Source organism: Danio rerio, chromosome 20, assembly GCF_052040795.2.
Source record: "Danio rerio strain M-AB ecotype USA chromosome 20, GRCz13ab, whole genome shotgun sequence".
Lineage (NCBI taxonomy): Eukaryota > Metazoa > Chordata > Actinopteri > Cypriniformes > Danionidae > Danio > Danio rerio.
In genome coordinates this window covers 9829965-9851072 of record NC_141040.1, presented here as the reverse complement: position 1 = coordinate 9851072, position 21108 = coordinate 9829965, and the positions used below count along the sequence as shown (strand labels likewise).

Genomic DNA, 21108 nt, shown 5'->3' with positions numbered 1-21108 from the left:
TTAAAGTGCAATTTTAAGACTTAATAAGGTTAATTGGGCAAGTTAGGGTAATTATGCAAGTCATTGTAAAACAATGGTTTGTTCTGTAGACTATCAGAAATAAATGATTGCTTAAGGCACTAATATTATTGACCTTAAAATGGTTTAAAAACAATAAAAACTGCTTTTATTCTCGCCGAAATAAAACAAATTGAACTTTCTTCATAAGACAAAATATTATAGGAAATACTGAGAAAAATTTCTTGCCCTTTTAAGCATCATTTGTGAAATATTTGGAAAAGAAAATCACAGAAGAGCTAATAATTTTGACTTTATCTACATACACACACACACACACACACACACCACCCAGCTTTATCATCCACAGGTTTAGACTCATCCTTTCAGGTTTCTAGTGACCTGCTCTTTCAGCATTCACTTTTTCATTACAGGAGAGAGCAATCACTCTATAATCTCTCCCACAAACACAGAGAGCTTTTGGAGATCAGGAGCCGCTGCATCCTGGAACTGCTCTGCAAATGTCCATCAGATCCTCCTCTATCTCCTCAGTCTGCAGGTGGACTCGAATGGTACAGGACAGGGTGAATGCTGTGCACCTTCTCCCTGATGGGTTTGGATTTTGCAGCTTTACAGATCTTGTCCCAGAGCAGACGGGGCACCGGAGGGCTGAGGATGATGAACACCCAGGGGTCGATGATGGGGTTGGCCGAGAGGAAAAGAAGGGGGATGACATTGTTTCTGTGACGATCTCGGTGGTAGAGAGTATTGTGGTAAACTTGAATCTATGGAGACAAGAATTCAGTATGTTAGTTGTGCATAAACAGTAAGTCAAAAGATGTACATTTATCTAAAAACTACTCAATGTATGAGTAAAAAGTACCCCTTTTAAAAAAAGTACCAGAGTAGTAAGTGCGCAACATGATTTTGCCAAGTATTGTAAGAATTTTTGTTGAAAAATATAATCCATACCTATTCCCTACCCCTAAACCCAACCATAACTGTAAATTATTCCCAAAATCAGAGGGGAATGATGTTCTGTTTGACATCATCTGGCAATTTTGCTGAGCACACCAATACTCTGATTTAATATGACTAAGACCAGTGGTTCTCATAGTAGGGGTCAGGACCCCCTGGGGGGTCGCGAGACAATTAGGCCGTACTCACACTATGTACAGTTGCCTTGAACTGGACCAAAGCACCCCCCTCCCGTCTTCCCCGACGGCCTCATATTACATTCGGGCCTGGGCACGCTTATGTCATTGACGCTGCGTTGTTCAGTAAACGCTCTCGTTCAGCACAGTGGAGATTTCTTTAGTTATATCGTTTTAGTCGTATGCAGTGAAACGCTTTCAAATATTTTGTCGAACAGATCAGCCACTTTTGAGGCTCCTAAACAGTCAAAGACCTTGAGCTGCAGGAATTAGGAGGTTTGCTGATCGCGCAGCTGTCGTGCAGTGAGGGGTTTGCATCTTTAATAAACTATATCAGTTTGCGTTTACTGAACAGTAAGAATGATTACATAATTTATATTAAACAGTCCCTTAAAAGTCAGAGAGAGGGGGTTCGCTGGATGATTTCCAAAAATCTCATACATTTTAATAAACTATTACTATCATACTAAATCAGATTTATCCATAACCTGCATAATATTTAAATAGTTTTTAACTTATAATATATTTAATATAGTTAATATTTAATAGTTACATAAAAAACATGCAAATAAAAAGTCATCAGCTTTTTTTTTTTTCCCATTGGATTGCGACCCCTGGGGTTATTATGCTAGATTAACACAGCAATAGCAATAGTTGCAGCAGATTGATTTTATGGTACAATGTTAAACTTTGACACCTTTATGGCACTCATATACTGAACATTAAAAAAAGAGGCCACGACAGAACAAGGAGGACAATCTCCAAGTGGCTCCAAGTCTCCAAAATTAAACCAAGAATAGTCTTGTGCTGTAAATATTGTGCTCACCATTCTCCTTCAGTGAGATTAATAGTAAAATAATAAATATAAATAGACTGTTGCACTTTTTGTGTCTTCAATAAGCTTGTTTATATAGTTCCTATTTGTGTGTGTGCACCATTATGTGCAATATTTGTATGCTTATAACCACCTCCAAGTTTAGAGGGGGTTGCGAGTCACTGGTGTTGCTATTGTAGGGTTGCGTGGTGAAAATTTTGAGAACCCCTGATTAAGACAATACTCTGATTAAGAGTCTACCATATAAACAGTGATTTTGGGTTACCTTAAAGGACCAAAGACACCTGTGTCACAAAATGTGGAGGTTTTTTTCTTTCCATTACATGTGCTGTATCAAATTTCACAAAGAAAACACTCTTCCACCAGTCCTTACTTCATATTTGCGTCCAATACCTCAGTTTGTCACAGGACATTAACTGCAGTTTGGCCGTTTCACTTCATTCAGCAACATATTGTTAAAGTCGAACAATGAAAAAGCAGAAATGAAAGTGAAACTGCGGAGGATATGTGGATTGCGTGATGACACAATGACATTAATCGAATTATGTGCTGTAACATGTAAAATGGGATCATGAAAGCAACACTCAAAAAGCGGCTCATGTAAACACCTTAATCATATTATTGCCGTATTCAGATTAAGGCAAATAATTTGATTACTGAATGTAGTCACAAGCCCCAACCCTAGAAAAAAAAGTGATCCCTGATTTTGATGACAGCCTTTCCACAGGTAAACTAATGTAATGTTAATTCCATAATGCAAATCTTAAATTCATGCTAACAAACAAATGATCAAAAGAAATATATTATTGCAAATATATAAAACATGAATTGATGTACACTTTAAACTTGAATTTTATTGTTCAATTAAAATGATTAAAATATATTTTTTTTGTCAAATAAATATTTTTCTAGAGTCATCCACCACACTTTTGTGGCTCAAAAGTATTAGTTCAGGTTTGACACGGTACCATTTTAAAAGTATGGATTTAGCACCGGTATCGAATAAACCCCAAACCATACCCAACCTTAGAAATTACTGTGATTGGCCGTGAAGGTGATCAGTTCATCAGTCTTTGCCACTGTTCACCGAGTGCAAACACAGATGTGGACACTGGGGTGTTTCAAAGTTGCGTCAATCAGCTGGTCTGTCTATGAGCTGACATATGATTCACTGATGAATCAACTGATCTAAACGGCTTTGAATTGCTTCAGTGTCTGTCTCTGTGTTTGCACTTGGTGAACATCGGTGAAGACTGGTGAACTGGTCACCTTTACGGACAGTCTTTTGAACATGTGAACACATTGGCAATTCAGCAGTGTTTAAGTATGCATACTGTAGTGGGGGCCATATGCCTTGGGGACCTAGACCACAGTGATCACAGGCCCAATAGCATGCTAGTGGTGGTAAATCGCAACTTAAAATAAGTTTTCAGGAAAGTATGAACACTTGGACATTGAAATAAAGTGTCTAAGTGTCTAAACAGAAGCAGTCAGTCTTTCTCTTTTACATCTCTGCAGGACTGATATAGCTGATGTTATGTTTAGTGTGGTACACTTGTGTTAACTCAGCTGCTGTACCCTAGAGGCGAGAAGAAAATACGAATTAACCTAACTTTAAAGGGTGGTATTGATAACAGATTTTGGCTAAAATATTTGTCATTATTTGCAGTAACAGCTATTCAAACATGAAACAGCACACACACAAACTAGATACAAACATTAGCTACACTGTAAAAATTATATGAACAATTAAACAGCATTTGTTTTTAGGTAATTTTAACTAAGTCAATCATGGTCTTAATTTTATTTAGTTTTAAGTCAGTTTAACATAATATAAGTTCAATGAACTCATAATTATTTTCATTTAGCTTTAAGAATTAAGGCAACCAGGATTTTTTTACAGTGTAGTTAAGCTTTCGGCTTAAATATGGAAAAAAATATGGAAAGTTGTAATTTACTAGTTTATTTTCTTTACATGGGCATTATATTGTTTATTAATGTATTAAATAAAATGTTTCAAGTATTAAATTAATGCTTATGTGCCTGACTTAGCCTTAACAAACAAATCATAATATTGCATTGGAATGTGATCTACTTACATTGTATTTACAGAATTTTCACAAAATATAATTATTTTTTGACCCAGGGCTCTATTTTGATGATCAAAATAAGTGCAAAAAAGTACAAAGCGTAGGGCGCAAATGCATTAAGGGCGTGTCAGAATCCACTTTTGCTCTTTTAAGGATGGAAAAATCTGCTTTGCGCTGTGGCACATGGTCTAACATGGTTGAGCTTATTCTTTTAATGAGTTATAGGTGTGTTTTGAGAATAAACCAGAGTCTCATCCCCTATTCCCTTTAGGAGTCAGTTGCGTCGTGCCATGGCGCATTTGCTATATCCATAGCGGACTTTGTAAGTGGAAAAACCGAGCCTCTTCATTCTTTACTTTCACTTTCAGTCTCGTGGATAGGGAAACTTCTTGTACGCACAGACATCAATATGCCTCTACATAATTAATTTTGTTTAAGCGCAAAGATTTGTTTCAAAACTATTTCTAAATTCAGTTCTAATTAACAGCAAACGAATAAATCAACAATAATAACGAAGTGTGTTCAAAAAAGTTATATCCAAATACACATGCTGTGCCCCATACGGTCCAAAACCAGACATGTGGACAAATCTAAGCTTGTTTTTAATAAAACAAATATAAATATGCATATAATAAATAATACTACTACTAATAGTAACATTATACAAAAGCAAATTGTTATGAATAAACTGAAAAAGCCCCCTGTGTTAAAGAAGGCATGAAAGTATGATTTTTGTATTTTTGTAGGCTAGAAAATAATAATTTTTTGTAATATTTTAATCCTTTAATTCTACTTCATTTGTAAAGATATTTGCGTATTGCTGTACACCCTGTGTGTATTAAGCAATGTGTAAGCGAGGCACACAACTATCGCACTTTACGCTGGACTTTAGACCTGATTTGATCTGTTCTATTTTGCAGTCTATTTCAGTTTCTCAAAATAGCAACGCGCCAGCAATGCACCTCAACACGCCTCGTACTTTAGACCACAATGCCTATGGGCACACATGAGTGCAAATGCATTTGCTATTTAAATAGCGTGGTGCAAAATGTCAAAACGACTCTTGCGCCAAGCTGAAACCAGCAAACAACAATTGCGTCGCGCCTTGCGCAGGATGTATGACAGGGCCCCCAGTATGTGAAAACTAGGCCAAATCTAATTCTGAGATAAAGTTTGATTGTAGCCATTCATTTCCCTGGGATTTCAGTTGTTGACATTGTTTTACTCAGTTAATATTAGATACATATATTATTATTATTTTCAGACTGTTCTTTATTTTGTGTAGAAAACAGTAAATTACAAAAAAAAAATTAAAAAGCATTTAACCTAAATATTGTTGATAATGATTACACTGTCATTACCATGTCTGCTTCGAGAGACTTGGGGTACGCAGAACTGTCTGACTGCTTTGTTTTTTTGCAAGCTCTCAATGCTGCTCTCCAGAGGCATGTTGTCCCACAGACCACCATGAGCCACAGAGAACGCTCTCCGCCAAATCGTGCAGTTGGCTTAATAACAATTTCTAACACTCTGCAACCAGGTATTTGCTTCCTCCCACTCTCTGCAGTATTTTTTCAGTCGGTTGCGTTTAAACTCTAAAACTTTAAGACGTGGAGGGTTACCTGTAGAAGCATCTGCCATTACTCTGTCAAGACTTGACAGACTCTGCCTAAAAGACAAACCCTCCTAACTGGACAAAGACCAATCAAACTAACGATTACGTCAAGTATTACCCAATAAAAAGTAGGAAATGAGGCATGTTCAGTAAATGCGTGTGGGAGGATTTGCATGAAAAGCTACTTTTAAAAAATGATAAAAAATCCGTATTGATTCAAAACAGGACACGCAATTTCATTCTCAAATACAGGACGATTCTGTATTTTAGGGGCAGGTGGCAACCCTACATGCAGCACTGATTGAACATACAATTTGTGCATGTATTTGAAAATGTAACATTCTGTAGTGCATTTTGGAGCACAAGAGACCGAACAGACGCAATTATTGGTCATATTTAACAAATACTGCATAAACACCCTTTACTATCTAGCAAGAGGTAATGGCTAGTGTGTAACCCAACACAGAGGTATTTATTTACGACCCGGAAAAGAATGTGCTTGTTTCTTTATGAACAGAGAAAGGCTCCTGCTCTTACAAAGCACATCTTAACATTTATTTCCTTTTTATATAATAAGCTCTAATTGATACAATCATGTATTCTCTCTATGGGTAATCAAGTGTTTCTTGACAGTCTGTTGCTTGTGTATTAATGTTCTATGTAATTAAACTCTTGGGAATTAATGCTTCAACGCTACTACAGTTAAACAAGATAGCAGGCCATGTCTTGTATTTATGCAGTGCTACTTAGAACACTAGTCTAAAGGGAATCTGAATCACAGATCCCATAAGGGATCAATGGTAAATATGTGCAATTTGTTAACAATGAAATATGGGTCAGTATTGTGATAGTGACTAGCAAAGCAATAAGTCCAGTGGTCTAGTGACTAATTTATGGATGAGTTTTAGATGAGATTTGAGTGTTTAAGTCAGTGCACTTGCATGTAATGTAGCCCTAAAAATGTGAACGTACAGCACAGGCCTGGATTGGGTAGCTGCTTGCACTCTCAGCAGTCGCACTTTTTAAAATGTATTTATTTGACCATAGCCTCACTCTTTTTATTCATTATTTTGCCGCAGCTCTATACTCATTTTATTTATTTTCTCGCAGCTCTGTAAGCAAAATGCAGCCAGCAGGTTAATGATGATGTAACTGTCATTCGACCCCAAACAGAGGCACCTTAGTGAAAATAAGAATTTGAATAATTAATATTAATGAATATTACACCTGTTCAATGAAGATTAGATGATTCACTACATTAATAAATCTGACATAACTTGATCAGAAATATAAAAAGGGAAGAAAAAGATTAAGCCATCAATAGAAAGTAATTCTGTGGGAAAAAAAAGTCTCGCCAATAACCATGAAACATATATTTTTTATTTTAACCACACCAGTGTAACAGCGCCGTTGTGGTCAACACGTTGCGTTACAACCTACAACCTGCGAGGTTCGAACCTCACAGTAATTATTATTATTATTTTTTTTATTATTATTATTTTTATTGTTAAGATATATGATACTGTTAGGGTTGTTGAACATTTGGAGTTCTAAAGCAGTTGTCTTTAAAAAAAAAAAAAAAACGTTATAGTGTCATTGGAAACTGAATTGGAAATGACGTCATTTTAATATAGTTAGTCCTGAACTGAGGTGGCCCGGCCTAAAGCCTGGTTTATACTTCTGCGTCAAGTGACCGGCGTGACCCACGGCGCATGCAACGCGCGTAGCTGTGCATTTATACTTCTGCGTGCTGTCTCTGTTGGTCTGAATAACACTTCCAAAACACTAGTGGGCAGTGAGGTGTTAATGTTTCTCTGTGTCGAGTTTCTTCTCTGCTGTTTTGCTTTTCCTGAACACTTCCTGGATGTACAAGTGGCTCAAACTCGCTCATTTTGAGGCAGGAACCGGCGGACGTGCAACAACTTTAACTGTGAGGTAAACACAAAACAAAACTTTCCATCAGGAGCTCCATCACGGGACTCCACACTTGTAAACAATCGCTCCATTGGGCTCGCGTCCAGCTCGCACCATTCGCGCGGCTCTCGGTCCCGCCCAGACTCGTCAGCGCTACCAAGCTGTACAATCACAGAGCTTGCGCTACGCGTTGTTGCGACGTGTAGTTACAATTTTTGAGAGGTCCACGTCAGTGACGCCGACGTCCACGGCGAAGGGCTATGCGTCAGCGCCGTAGCATACGCCGGCGTTTGACGCAGAAGTATAAATCAGCCTTAAGGCGTGAAACTCCAGGGCTGTACAGCCTGATTTATACTTCTGCGTCAAGTGACCGGCGTAACCACGGCGCATGCAACGCGAGTGGCTGTGCATTTATACTTCTGCGCGCTGTCTCTGTTGGTCTGCATTAACACTTCCGAAACGCTAGTTGGCAGTGAGGTGTTAATGTTCCTCTGTGTCGAGTTTCTTCGCTGCTTTTTTGCTTTTCCTGAACACTTCCGGGATGTACAAGTGGCTCAAACTTGCTCATTTTGAGGCAGCAACCGGCGGACGTGCAGCAACTTTAACTATGACGTAAACACAAAACAAAACTTTCCATCCGGAGCTCCTTCACGGGACTCCACACTTGTAAACAATCGCTACATTGGGCTCGCGCCATTCGCGCGGCTCTCGGTCCCGCCCAGACTCGTCAGCGCTACCAAGCCGACCAATCACAGAGCTTGCGCTACGCGTTGTTGCGACGTGTAGTTACATTTTTTGAGAGGTGCACGTCAGTGACGGCCACGGCGAAGGGCTATGCGTCAGCGCCGTAGCATACGCCGGTGTTTGACGCAGAAGTATAAATCAGCCTTAAAGGAGTCCCACTCCAGCCCTGATACTGTGGTGCTAACAGAGTCTGATCTCTTGTGTTCTTGTATACTTGAGGATTTTTAGTCTTTTAGATAATCATTATGATCTCTCATGCAAGAGATTCAGATCCTAAAATGTAAGAAGCACTGTATATTGCTTCTATAAAGATCCAGATTGTACTGCAAAATAATTATAGAAATTGAAAAGGTCTAAAATATTATTGATCGAATATGAAGTTCTTTTAAGTTGTATTGTATTTTCTCTTTATGATACTGCATTTATTAATTTGCAATTAATGTTAATTAATTGTTAATGTAATTTGTATTATTTTTTTGTAATTTTGTTTGTATTTTAATGTATTTATTTAAATCACATTTTGCAAATTTTAAATTAATTTTTTTATTGTTTTTTGTATGAATTATTTTTAAATGATTTCATTTGTATACAGTTTGCATTTGTTAGTTTTTATACTGTGTGTTTATCTCAATAAAATTGTGCATTTATTTAAAATATTATTTTAATTGTATTAACCAAAATATTTATCTATTTTTTTTGTATTTACTTTCTATGCTTATTTATCTTATTTACTCTCATGTGGACCAATGTGAGCTTGACTTTTTATCTGTATTATTTCTCTATTTGTAGTCTGAAAATAAAGTAGCACTATCTTTAGTGAACAGAGAATTAATTTTAATGTAAACTTATCATTCAATAAAAAAAACTGAATTGTACATCCAATTAAAAAACATTATATAAAAAAAATAAATCATACCTAAAAACTTTTAGTATTAAGGGCTAAATAATCTAAGTGTGTAATTTGGAGAGCGTTATCCCTGCTGAGAGGAAAACAGAAATCATCAAAGAGCTTAATATGGTTTCCACTACAGTTACACTTTACACTTTAATGGTTTCCATAATGGGTTTGGAGACATAATACATTAGGATGTATTAATTTTTAACATACTACCAATACAACGCAAAAAAGTCAGTATAGAGACCCAAAGGGCCATTAATGTTTAAAACCAATAATAAATATAATTTCCATTATAACCAATACTACAATACCAATCTATTTATCTATAAAGAGAGCATGAATGTAAAAGTCAAGTGAAAGTTCGAAAGAGACATGAGACAATTCTGCCTATAACTGTCTTACCACAAGAGGAAGAGAGCAAAAGACGAATGCTATTGTCATGAACCACAGCAGCACCAGATGTTCAACCTCCTTGGTCATGGAGCGGTGTCTCTTGTGTCCGCGCTGCCGCCGGACTGAGCTTCGATGCGCCTTTAGCCTCCTGTACATGAGCGAAATGTGATAAATGACGGACGCGTTGCACAAAACAGTACACACTATCATGAGCAGCAAACAAGACGCGTAGATGATATTAAACGCCTTGTGTTCGCTCGCAGACGGGTCCATATCAATGAAGCACCACGTTCCCGGACAGTACTGGACATACTTCCCGAACCCGAGGAAAGGTGTGACGCAGAAGAGCGCGCACAGCAGGTAAATGAGCGCGATGGTGATGTACCCGCACCGTTTACTCGAGTACTTCTCGTAAAAGAAAGGATGGCCAATGGAGAGCCAGCGCTCCACGGCCATGGACAGAAGAATGGCGAGGGTCACCACGCTGAAAAATGTCATCGCGTATGCAAAATGTCCGCAGGCCAGCCGATTTTCATTCATCCCGAGCAGAGACGCGTTCCTGAAGTACGCAGTTAAAACTAGAGGACTGAGGGAGAAAGTTCCCAGCAAATCCGTGATGACTAGAGATGAGACCAGGACGTGGAATAGAGATGCCGGTTGTTTCCTCCGCCGCATTTCCAAGAGGATTAAGGCGACCACATTCCCAAGGACACCGGTGGAAAACATGAACGCGGGTATTGTGGGAGATCCTCCAGAGACGCTGATCTGCTCGCGGCAACTGACGTTCTGTGACGCCATGAAAGTTACTTTATTGTCCACCCCTGGGTTAATTCTGCGCTGGTTGAAGAGATATATATGAGGGAAATTTTATGGTAGAGAAGATCCAAACTTATAGTGAAGGCGAGCTTTTACGCACAGCCCATGACTTTAAAACGAAAGTGAGGTGGGGTTTCTGTCGAGCGCGCTCTGATGTCAACAGCTAATGACTCACTCCAACAAACGCAGTTTGAGTCAAATGGATTCAAAACTCAAGCACTTAATTTAAAACGGTTTACTGGATGTCTTAGTAATGCGTTCTCAGCTTGTATGGTATCAAGCTAAATGAAAAATTAGCCCAAAAAATAGGCCTACATGAAAGTGAAATAAATGTATTTATTATTAAAATGTTTTTGCAAATATATATATATATATATATATATATATATATATATATATATATATATATATATATATATATATATATATATATATATATATACATATATTTGGCTTAGTCTCTTTATTAGTCTGGGGTCGCCACTGTGGAATGAACTGCCAACTTATCCAGCATATGTTTTACACAGCAGATGCCCTTCCAGCTGCGAACCAACAATGTTTTTTTTTTTTTTTTTTTTGCTAATATATATTATGGAAAGTATACAATTATAATACTTAACTATTAATTTACCCAACATTTATAAACAGAACTTAAAATGTATGTATATACATTAATTATTTTAGCCAAATGAAGTTTATTACAGTTTTTCTCAAATGCTAAAACACAAAAGCCAATCATCTAAAAGACAGTTGTCTAAACACATTTACCAAATCTAGCCATCATTTTGCAATATTATAACCACATTTCACATGAAGACACCATTCACAAAACACAATCCTCCGTTCTCATAAATCTAAACACATTTTTCCTTGCTAAAACACAAGTTGCAAAAGAACTCTGCTCATATAATCAAATGAAAGCTCATGTGATGCAAAATGCTTGACACAGTCAGCAATATTAGAACACAATGAACATACCTGGCATCATTCATTACACAGAACATCTCAAAATTGGAGACACTTGTTGCAAATGCTGTGACCACACGTATAAAAGCAAGGTGAGAGTGCAGTTTGCTGAAGATTCCAAACAAACACAGTGGATGAAGGCAGAGTCAGGGGAAGAGGAATTCGAGTCAGGAGGGAGAAGAGCTGGCCATGAAAGAAAAGGAGCAGGTCAACAAGCAGGAGGGGTTCAAATTAGAGGAGGAAGAGCAGGAGGCCAAGAAGGGAGAAGGTCCAGGAGGGAGAGCAAGACAACCTTGCGCCATCATTACAGATGAGATGAAAGCAACAGTCATTAACCATGTCATTGTCCATGGCATGACAATGGCTGAAGCAGGACTAAGAGTCCATCCAAAGCTGTGTAGGTTCACCGAGCATGTTCACATTAGTGTACATGCAGTGATTTCTATAGATGTATACTCTAAATATGAAACTTACAAATCTAAATGTTTATTCCCCTGCAAAGATCGGTTTCTAAAAATATGAATTTGCAATATACAGTTATGAAACAAAGAACCTTCTCCCAAATTGAGCATTGTGTTTTCAATTGTTTTGCTGTAGTGTGTAATGATTTGTATAGTGTTTACATTTTTGAAAGCTTCTAGCTGCTCCTTTGGTTTGAAAGATTGAGTTTTGAAGTGAGAAGTTGTGGTTGTGTTTATGTAGCTTTAGAAAAGGATGTTGTGTTTAGACATTGGGGAACATGGAGAAAACGTTTGTGAAATGTGTTTTAGCATGTGAGAAAAACTGTAAAACCAGTTCGTCTATTTAAATTTTTGTTTACCATCTGCATGGCGTCAGGACGCCTCCCAGTGGAGAAGATTTAAGAGACAGACAGGCTTCTGAAGAGATGATGGTTGCTAAAACATGTCATTTCCCAAAAATGTCAGTAGGAACAGTGGCCAGGGGGTTCGTTGGCTGTCGCCTCGACTTCAGCTAATCAGTTTTAGCCAATGCAAACAATTATTTTTCATGAGTCCATTCAATTCAATTCATCTTTATTTCTAAAGCGCTTTTACAATGTAAATTGTGTCAAAGCAGCTTTGTATGGAAGATTATATTAAATTGAAACTGTGTCAGTTCAGTTTTCAGTGTTGAAGTTCAGTTTAGTTCAGTTCAGTGTGGTTTAATATTCACTGCTGAGTGTTTAAACCCTGAAGAGCAGATCCATCGATGCGCAGCTCTACAGGTCCCTAACCATGCAAGCCAGTGGCAAGAGCAGCGAGGAAAAAACTTCACCAATTGGCGAAAGTTAAGAATTAAAAAACCAAGAGAGAAACCAGGCTCAGTTGGGCACGACCATTTCTCACGTCTTGTGCAGAGCTGCAGTCTAGGCGCCGGAGGCTGGAGAGCGCTGGAAGATCATCGTGGAGAAGCTGCAGGTGAAAGAGGTCACCGGCTGGTGTACAGGCTGTCTCTTCAGGATCAATGCAAGGACTCGTCTGTCATTGGGGTCTTACAAGGATCAGTCTCATGCTCTCCACTCCTCCATGACAACTACAGCAGCTGCTCAGGTTATGGCCTGGTCCAGGACTATGAAACCTCGAAACAATAAAAAACAGACTAACATAAGCGCAGATGCCGTTCAAATTATAATGTCTTTGGGGAAGTGTTCCCGGTTGCCCTAAATAATGCAGACTAACAATGTTTTAGAGGATTTGGAGTTCTACAGCATTTGTGTTTTATGTGTGTGCTAATGCAAAGGGATGTGTCTTTAATCTAGTTTTAAACTAATAGAGTGTGTCTGCTTCTTGAGTCCAACATCCAGCTGTGCAAGAAATCATACAATCTGATGAATAAGATGAGTCTTCCTTCACTACTGTATTCTTTTTAATGGAGAAAACATTTTACAAGAAACGTTTATTGTAAATCTTAGACCTTATTCTTTAAACAAAAAACGGTGTGAAGCACCAAAAGTGGCCCATATTAAATTTGATTTAAATACTATTTTGGTAAAAATAGGCAAAATCTCTGGTTATGATGACCATCCAACGAGCCAATTCAGAATAGTTGTTATACTTGTTTTAATCTCATTAAAATGCAGTATTTAATTTTCATAATTCAACAGAAAATGATGCGTATAATTGCGAAAAGGTCTATTTTTGGAGAAAAAAGAATCACCCCTTTTACCAGGCTGGCTAAAAGCCTGAGAAACATTAGTTATAATCATTAAACTTATCCATTTTATCTTCAGATCAACTGGAGTTCCACAGGGATCAGTGTTAGGATTCTCACTGGTAATTCTCCATGTTCTTTCTAGCATTCATAGATTCTCTGATGAGTATGTGTGTCTGTCTAGTTTAGAGATGCTCAAATTAGGGCCCGCAGGCTAAAGTTGGCGCATTGTAACCTTTGATTTGGCCCACCATTCGATCTAAAAAGGGGGTGAGAATGATGGAAAGGGTTGGAGCGAATGCCTTTGACAGAGATCGTCATTTTAACATAACCTTATTTTTTATTTATTTTTTGTTTTATTGCTGTTTTATTGCTGAACTACAAAAAATCCAACTGACATCAAATAATTCAAATAAATGTTGTAAATGAATCAGATTTTTAAAATGTAAATACTGTCACGACAGATGAAGCACAATGCACAGGTAATCTGCGACCAAATCAAGGTAAAGGTGGAGGAGCAGCTCGAGTGTATTCAGCATTGTACTCCATTGTGTTATAAATGGAATTGCTTATGTCTTTACAGTTATAAGTTCATTAAGTCCAAATGTTAAACATGATACTGGGTTAATTTATATGATTTAAAGCAACATTTTCTATTTATTTATTTTTTTAACAGATTTAATGTAATATGGTTTGGTATATGTTCGGCCCACAGCCCTCTATTAAGTTAGGTTTCTGGCCCTTTATAGGAACAAGTTTCGGCACTGTGGTCTAGTTGAATGGTTTGAAACTAAATATTGATAGAAACAAAGCAGCTGTTCATCCTAGGCAAACACCACCTATTGCCAAGACCATGTCATTTCAATAGACAAACTCGACCATCTTCCACTCCGACAGCCAAGAAATTTGACAACGACCTGTTGTTTGCACCTTAAATACCACAATCAAGACATCCAGATTCTTCCTGCAGAAAATCCAAAAATGTTGGTTGAAACACTGACACACATCACTTCCCGAATATGCTCCCTCCTCGCTGAATGAGCAATGGCTTTCACAATGAGGTCAAACCTTACTTTCCAAAACATTTACTTTCTCTGTTCCTCTTTGGTGGAATAAGCTGCCAACATCTGCCATGCACACAAACTGCTGAAACCATCACATCTTTCACAGCAGAAGAGACACCTCTTTAGTAAGCATTTAACCACCCCACACCCTTAAACCAACGTACTTATGCAAACACAGACACACACACATAATTAAACCAATGCTCTTATGCAAACACAACCACACACAAATCATTCTTGGCATTGTTTGCTTCATGATCTACAGCAGTTTCTCATATTGTATAACACTGTATTAAAAATATTGCTTATGCTCTTCTATTTTGGTTTGGGTATAACTTTTTTTCACAAAATGCAATATTTTAAAGGGCACCTAATTACCCCTTTTACAAGATGTAAGCTAAGCTTTTGGTGTCTGCAAAGTTTCAGCTCTAAATACCCATCAGATAATTTATTACAGTCAGAATCTGCTCATTTTGGTGTCTGATTGCAGTGTAGCTTGTAGCCTGTTGCTTTAAATGCCAATGAGCTGCTTCTACCCGCCCATCGCTCCCACATGTGTGTTTGCCTCTTATGCGTTATGTCAGATAAACAGCAGTCAGTAATGATTACAGACTCTGTATTTGTGGCGGAGTTTATTCAAGCTTTTCTGATATGATAAGTCCTACACAAAATCTAGTTCACATAAATATATATGCAACTTTACCGACACCATGTGGGTGTGGTAATTATAGCGGTTAAGAATAACATACATATTTTTTGTCTTTGTTACAAACATGCTCTGTTTTAAAAACATTTTAATTTTATAAAACTTATAAAAGTCACAGAAAGTTGTGACAGATATTTTAACCCCAGTTTATTTGCAAAAAATGTTTTGTGGTCATGTGTATACATAGAAACATGCCGGCTGTGAATCAGTGGGCAGGGAAAACTGCATTTATACGTCACGTTGCGGTGGACCTCAAAATCACTGGGATTGGGGTCCTATTCTAATGTCAGGAAATTTCAAAAGAGAGTTGTTGGGTTTCTATCACTCCCATATGACTGTGGACAAACTATACCTACACACAGTTCTATCAAAACAGCTTATGAAAGTGGATTTTCATTTTAGGTCTCTCTTTAAATGTAAAGATTTGTTGTTATTCTAATTGACCACCATTTTTTTCCAACGTTACCAACATTTTACAAAATATCTTATTTTGAAAAAGTAAGAAAGACATGCATGTATGGGGTGACATGAGGGTGAAGCCCAGTTCACACTACCTGACTTTAAACATTGGCAGATCGTTGTGTTGTTATATCGCTGTGGTGTTCACACTATGTGACACTACGTTATTGATCTACAAGAGGGGGGGGTCACACACTACATGATCTGACAATAACTCATTCGTCAACAGCTCAGTCAAGCTACTAAACCCGTTCAATGAAATTTTGAGGGAGGAGTAGTCAGAAAAAGCTGAACACTAGAGGCTGCTTGCATCACTGACCGTGTTTTAAGCTTTCAAGGGAGCATTTAAAAACATTGTCAGTCAGCTGATGCATCAGCGGATCAATTGCTCATTTGCAAGGTTCAAGTGGATCAATGTGGCTTTAACACTAGAACTACCGTTTTCTAAATATCTATGTATTTCATTCTAACATTTTCATTTTTTAAATTACAAAACAGTAAAGAACTGTGCATCTCTACCTTTAATTACTTTACACTGTGACTTTAAAACGCTCCCTTGAAAGCTTGAAACTGTCAGTGATGTAATCAGCACACAACCAATAGTGTACACGTTTTTCTGACGACTCCTTGTTGTCAGATCATCTATTGTGTGACCCCCTTCTTGTGGATCATTTACGTAATGTCACATAGTGTGAACACCACAGGAATTAAAAGACACAAAAGGTACGTTCGACATGAAGCACGGCTGCAGTCTGTGATCAACGAGATTAGCCGAGCGCAGGCACGGGCGGAGTTAAAAACGGAGGCTTCCAGCCGCACAATTTGGGCTTAAAGTTGCAGCAGTCATGATGACCAATCACATGGCGTCATTATAATTTTTTATTTACAACAACAGAAGATTTACAGTACAAATAAAACAGAATAGTCTCTACAAACTATAGTTCACTTTTAAACAATTATGAATTACATATCAAACGCATGAAAGAAATAAGTGGAAACGAGAGGGTAATAAAAACATAAAAATGAATAGCCCTATTAAATACAATGCAATAAGCACACATTTTAGGAGTTTAAACATCACTCTAGGCTAATACTTCTTATTTGAATATGCTAAAAATGGGTTTATATTCGTTAACATTTATAGAAATAAAACTTTCCAATGGTCCTATTAATGTAAATCCAAAACAAGGTGTTTTTATTAAGTCTTAAATAATGATTAAGATTATTTTGGATAATGAAAGCATTTTCAAAAAAGCACTTTAACCAGTTAAACTCTCCGTCATCGACTTTCGCTTTAAGATTTAAAGGGCTAGCAATGCACTAGACCCCCTTAGGTGGTTTCATTTAAAAAATTTAAATCTATATTTTATGCACATATTCATCTCATTTTTTTTTTAATTCTACTGAGCAAAAGTTATTTACACTTAAATACACAGTATTTTGGATACCAGAGGTAGGTATTGGGTAACGCTTTCTTTTACAACCCGCAAAGTACCGCGTAAGTACAGTGAAATTACAGTGTACTTTTCTGTACGTACTGTGTAAGTATAATGAACGTATGTGTAGGTATGAGGGAACAAACCGTAATGCTTGGGTAAAAAGGGGGTAACAACCAGATGTTCATCACGAAAATGACCGCGTAAGTACAGTGAAATAACGGTGTACTTTTTTGTACCTATAGTGTAAGTATAAATAACGTTTACGTAAGTATAAGGGAACAAACTGTAATGCTCGGGTAATAAGGGGATAACAACCAGATATTTAGCATAAAAGGTACTGCGTAAGTACAGTGAAATAACGTTGTACTTTTCTTTAAATTGCAAAAGAACAAACCATAATGTTTGCGTAAAAGGGGAGTAACAATAAGATATCCATCACGCAAAGAAGTATATTAAGTTTACGATGTACATTTCTTCAAGTATTGTATACATATAAAGAATTATGCAAGGATGGTGACAACCTATTGCTATCTGCAAATGTACTGTATATGCACCTGCGTGAGTACATTAGTACTCTTATTCAGTGCTTGGGTTTTATATGGGGTGTTTAATGAATAAAAGGTTTACAACCTGTGAAATTATGAACCCTTATTGTATACTGTATGTATTTTAAATCTGCAATTCAATATAAAATATATTTCCATACACTACTTACCTTATGTTTACTCGTCGATCTCACCAAAGCCATCAATGTCTCCATAACTCACTATCAACAAATAACTTTGCATGACATAGGCCTACCGTCAGGGTTCAATGCAGATTAAAACAGGCTCGCATCTTTACTGCTGTTGCACAGGGGGGCTAACTGTTGCATTTCAGTAAATGTATAGCTGATGCTTTATAGAAAAATCTAGTAATTTGGTCTTCAATCAATAAAAACTGCTGCTGTAGTTTACTCTGTTCTTAGTGTTCAAGTATACACTAGTGTGTTAAAGTTCAGCTTCTTCCCTCTTTGTTCCCTGTAGTTAAAGGGTAAATACAGTATTTGTTCCCTCCTTGTTCCCCGTACTTACAGGGTAAATACCACATTTGAGGGTTGTAAATTAAAGTGAAGCTTTGTTCCTCTCTTGTTACCTCCTTGTTACCCGTACTTACAGGGTAAATACCACATTTGAGGGTTGTAAATTAAAGTGAAGCTTTGTTCCTCTCTTGTTACCTCCTTGTTACCTGTACTTACAGGGTAAATACCACATTTGAGGGTTGTAAATTAAAGTGAAGCTTTGTTCCTCTCTTGTTACCTCCTTGTTACCCGTACTTACAGGGTAAATACCACATTTGAGGGTTGTAAATTAAAGTGAAGCTTTGTTCCTCTCTTGTTACCTCCTTGTTACCTGTACTTACAGGGTAAATACCACATTTGAGGGTTGTAAATTAAAGTGAAGCTTTGTTCCTCTCTTGTTACCTCCTTGTTACCTGTACTTACAGGGTAAATACCACATTTGAGGGTTGTAAATTAAAGTGAAGCTTTGTTCCTCTCTTGTTACCTGTAGTTAAAGGGTAAATACAACATTTGTTCCCCCCTTGTTCCCTTTAGTTTACAATGTAAATCTTGAAGGCAGTGAAATAAATATACAAACACACAATATATTTCTTCTTTACTTTGTAACCTTTATTTTAATAAATAAGCATTTTAAAAGACTTCATATTAATCAAACATTGTCTTGTCTATCATTGCCTATACTCATTCATTTTCTCTTCGGCTTTGACCTTTTGTTAATCTGGGGTCGCCACAGTGGAATAAACCACCATCTTATCCAGCATATGTTTTACGCAGTGGATGCCCTTCCAGCTGCAACCCATCCCTGGGAAACATCCATACACACTCACTCACACGCATTCACTACGGACAATTTAGTCTACCCAATTCACCTGTACCGCATGTCTTTGGACTGTGAGGGAAACCGGAGCACCCGGAGGAAACCCACGCGAACGCAGGGAGAACTCCATGCAGAAACCTTCTTGATGTGAGGAAACAGCACTACCTACTGTGCCACCGTGTTGCCACCCAGCTGCAACCCATCACTGGGAAACATCCATACATACTCATTCACACACATACACTACGGACCATTTTACCTTACCCAATGTCACCACATATTTTTGGACTTGTGGGAGCACCCGGAGGAAACCCACGCTAACATGGGGAGAACATGCAAACTCCACACAGAAATGCCAACTGACCCAGCCGAGGCTCGAACCAGCGACCTTCTTGCTGTGAGGCGATTGTGCTACCCACTGCGCCTGCCTATACTCAAACAGCAAAATAACACATTATTTCCTTCCCCCTTTTTTTCTGGCATCTCTTGCTTGGCTTCCTCTTCTGCTCTTCTCAGCTTCCACTGAGGACTCTGATGGTGAGTGGCTGATGAAATCCCATGGGTCTTGCTGCTCTGCATTTATATAAAATATATAAACAGACAGAAAGGCTTTTAGTAAGCTATAGACATGTTTATTTTGCTGTTTAATGTGTGTGTAGTGGTTGTCCAACAATTTCACATACTAAACATTTACAGATACCATACAGACACTATACATTACTATCAAACAAAAGTACTATCATCAGATCATATGGGAGATTGTGATCATTTATAGTGATAATAATTAAAGCGCAGAGGGGAAAAGGCTTAAATATATGTGCAGGCAGTATAGACTTTGAAGTAAAGATTATTTGCAGTTCAGTGTACATATTTAAATTCTGTGTCACTCATTAAATGGTAAGTAAATGTAACGTTTGGGTTAACTACCCCTAAGGTTAGTTTTTGATTAAAGTACATGTCTTAACCCATCATTAGTCCTAAATAAAGTGAAAGATAACATAATATGGTTGATGTACTGTTATGGACCCTTTTTACATTTCAGCACAGTGAATGGGAAAGTACAACACATTTTTTTTACAATCTTCTTTGCTCAAATAAAATGAAAACTTTACGATGGTGTTGTCTAGACAATTAGAAAAATAAAAATATTGTGTGAAACTGATAACGCCAGCAAGAAGAGAGAATAACTTCTAATTTACTCATGACCATAGACACTGTTTGAAACACCTCGCACATGTAATCATATTATATAATGCATACGTAGATACAAATAAATGTTATTTTATAAAAAAAAATCATATAAAAAACTCAAGGATTTTAGATCCTGATGATCGTTAAACGCGTCATAACAGTGTTGTGAAAAGGGTGTAATTGTTAAAAATAGGTACAAACATCAGATATAAACAAAAACCTAAACAAACACTTCTATGTACATAACGTCATAAAAATACTTGTTTTATTTACCTCGCGCTGCCGTCCTTGTACTGCCGTGAACAGGAAATTCTGGGAATGGAGGACGGAGAGTTGAATCGATTCGTCTTCAACAAACCGATCAGTGTGACATCAAAACATCGCGAGAACAACAGACAGCTCCGTGTGCATTTGAATCCATCTCGCGATATTGTATCACTTCAGGTACGCGCCTACTGATTCGTTGATTCAAACGAGTTGTGAATCAAGAAGCCTCTAAAGATCCGAATCCAACTGCAGCAGCACGCCACGAGGTTTTGCTCAGACTTTTGGGACGTTTGGAATTGCTCCGTCTTGTCACCATGTAACACATGTGAGTAAATCGTTGTCAGTAAATAAGGCTATTGTTACGATTAGAAATTGTGCATTAACCAGATTATATTTATTTTGTTTCATTTGTTTTTAGCGTAACATTAACGTTGGTTCATGGCCGAATCTAAACGGCCAGCAGCGAACATTTACCAATGTTTACTGTCGTTTACTTTGCACATCTTAGAAATGTTGCCAAAGTTCCTATGGA

General features: G+C 37.6%; 1 protein-coding gene across 2 annotated transcripts; it reads right to left on the bottom strand.

Moving 5' to 3' along the window:
- Positions 1 to 545: 545 nt before the first annotated feature.
- Positions 546 to 10815, bottom strand: ptger2b (prostaglandin E receptor 2b (subtype EP2)). Of its 2 annotated transcripts, none has more exon segments than NM_001030250.1 (2): positions 546 to 782; positions 9650 to 10597. In NM_001030250.1, coding segments are annotated over 2 exon segments (1026 nt in total). In that variant the 5' UTR covers positions 10439 to 10597.
- Between the last annotated feature and the right edge of the window lie 10293 nt (positions 10816 to 21108).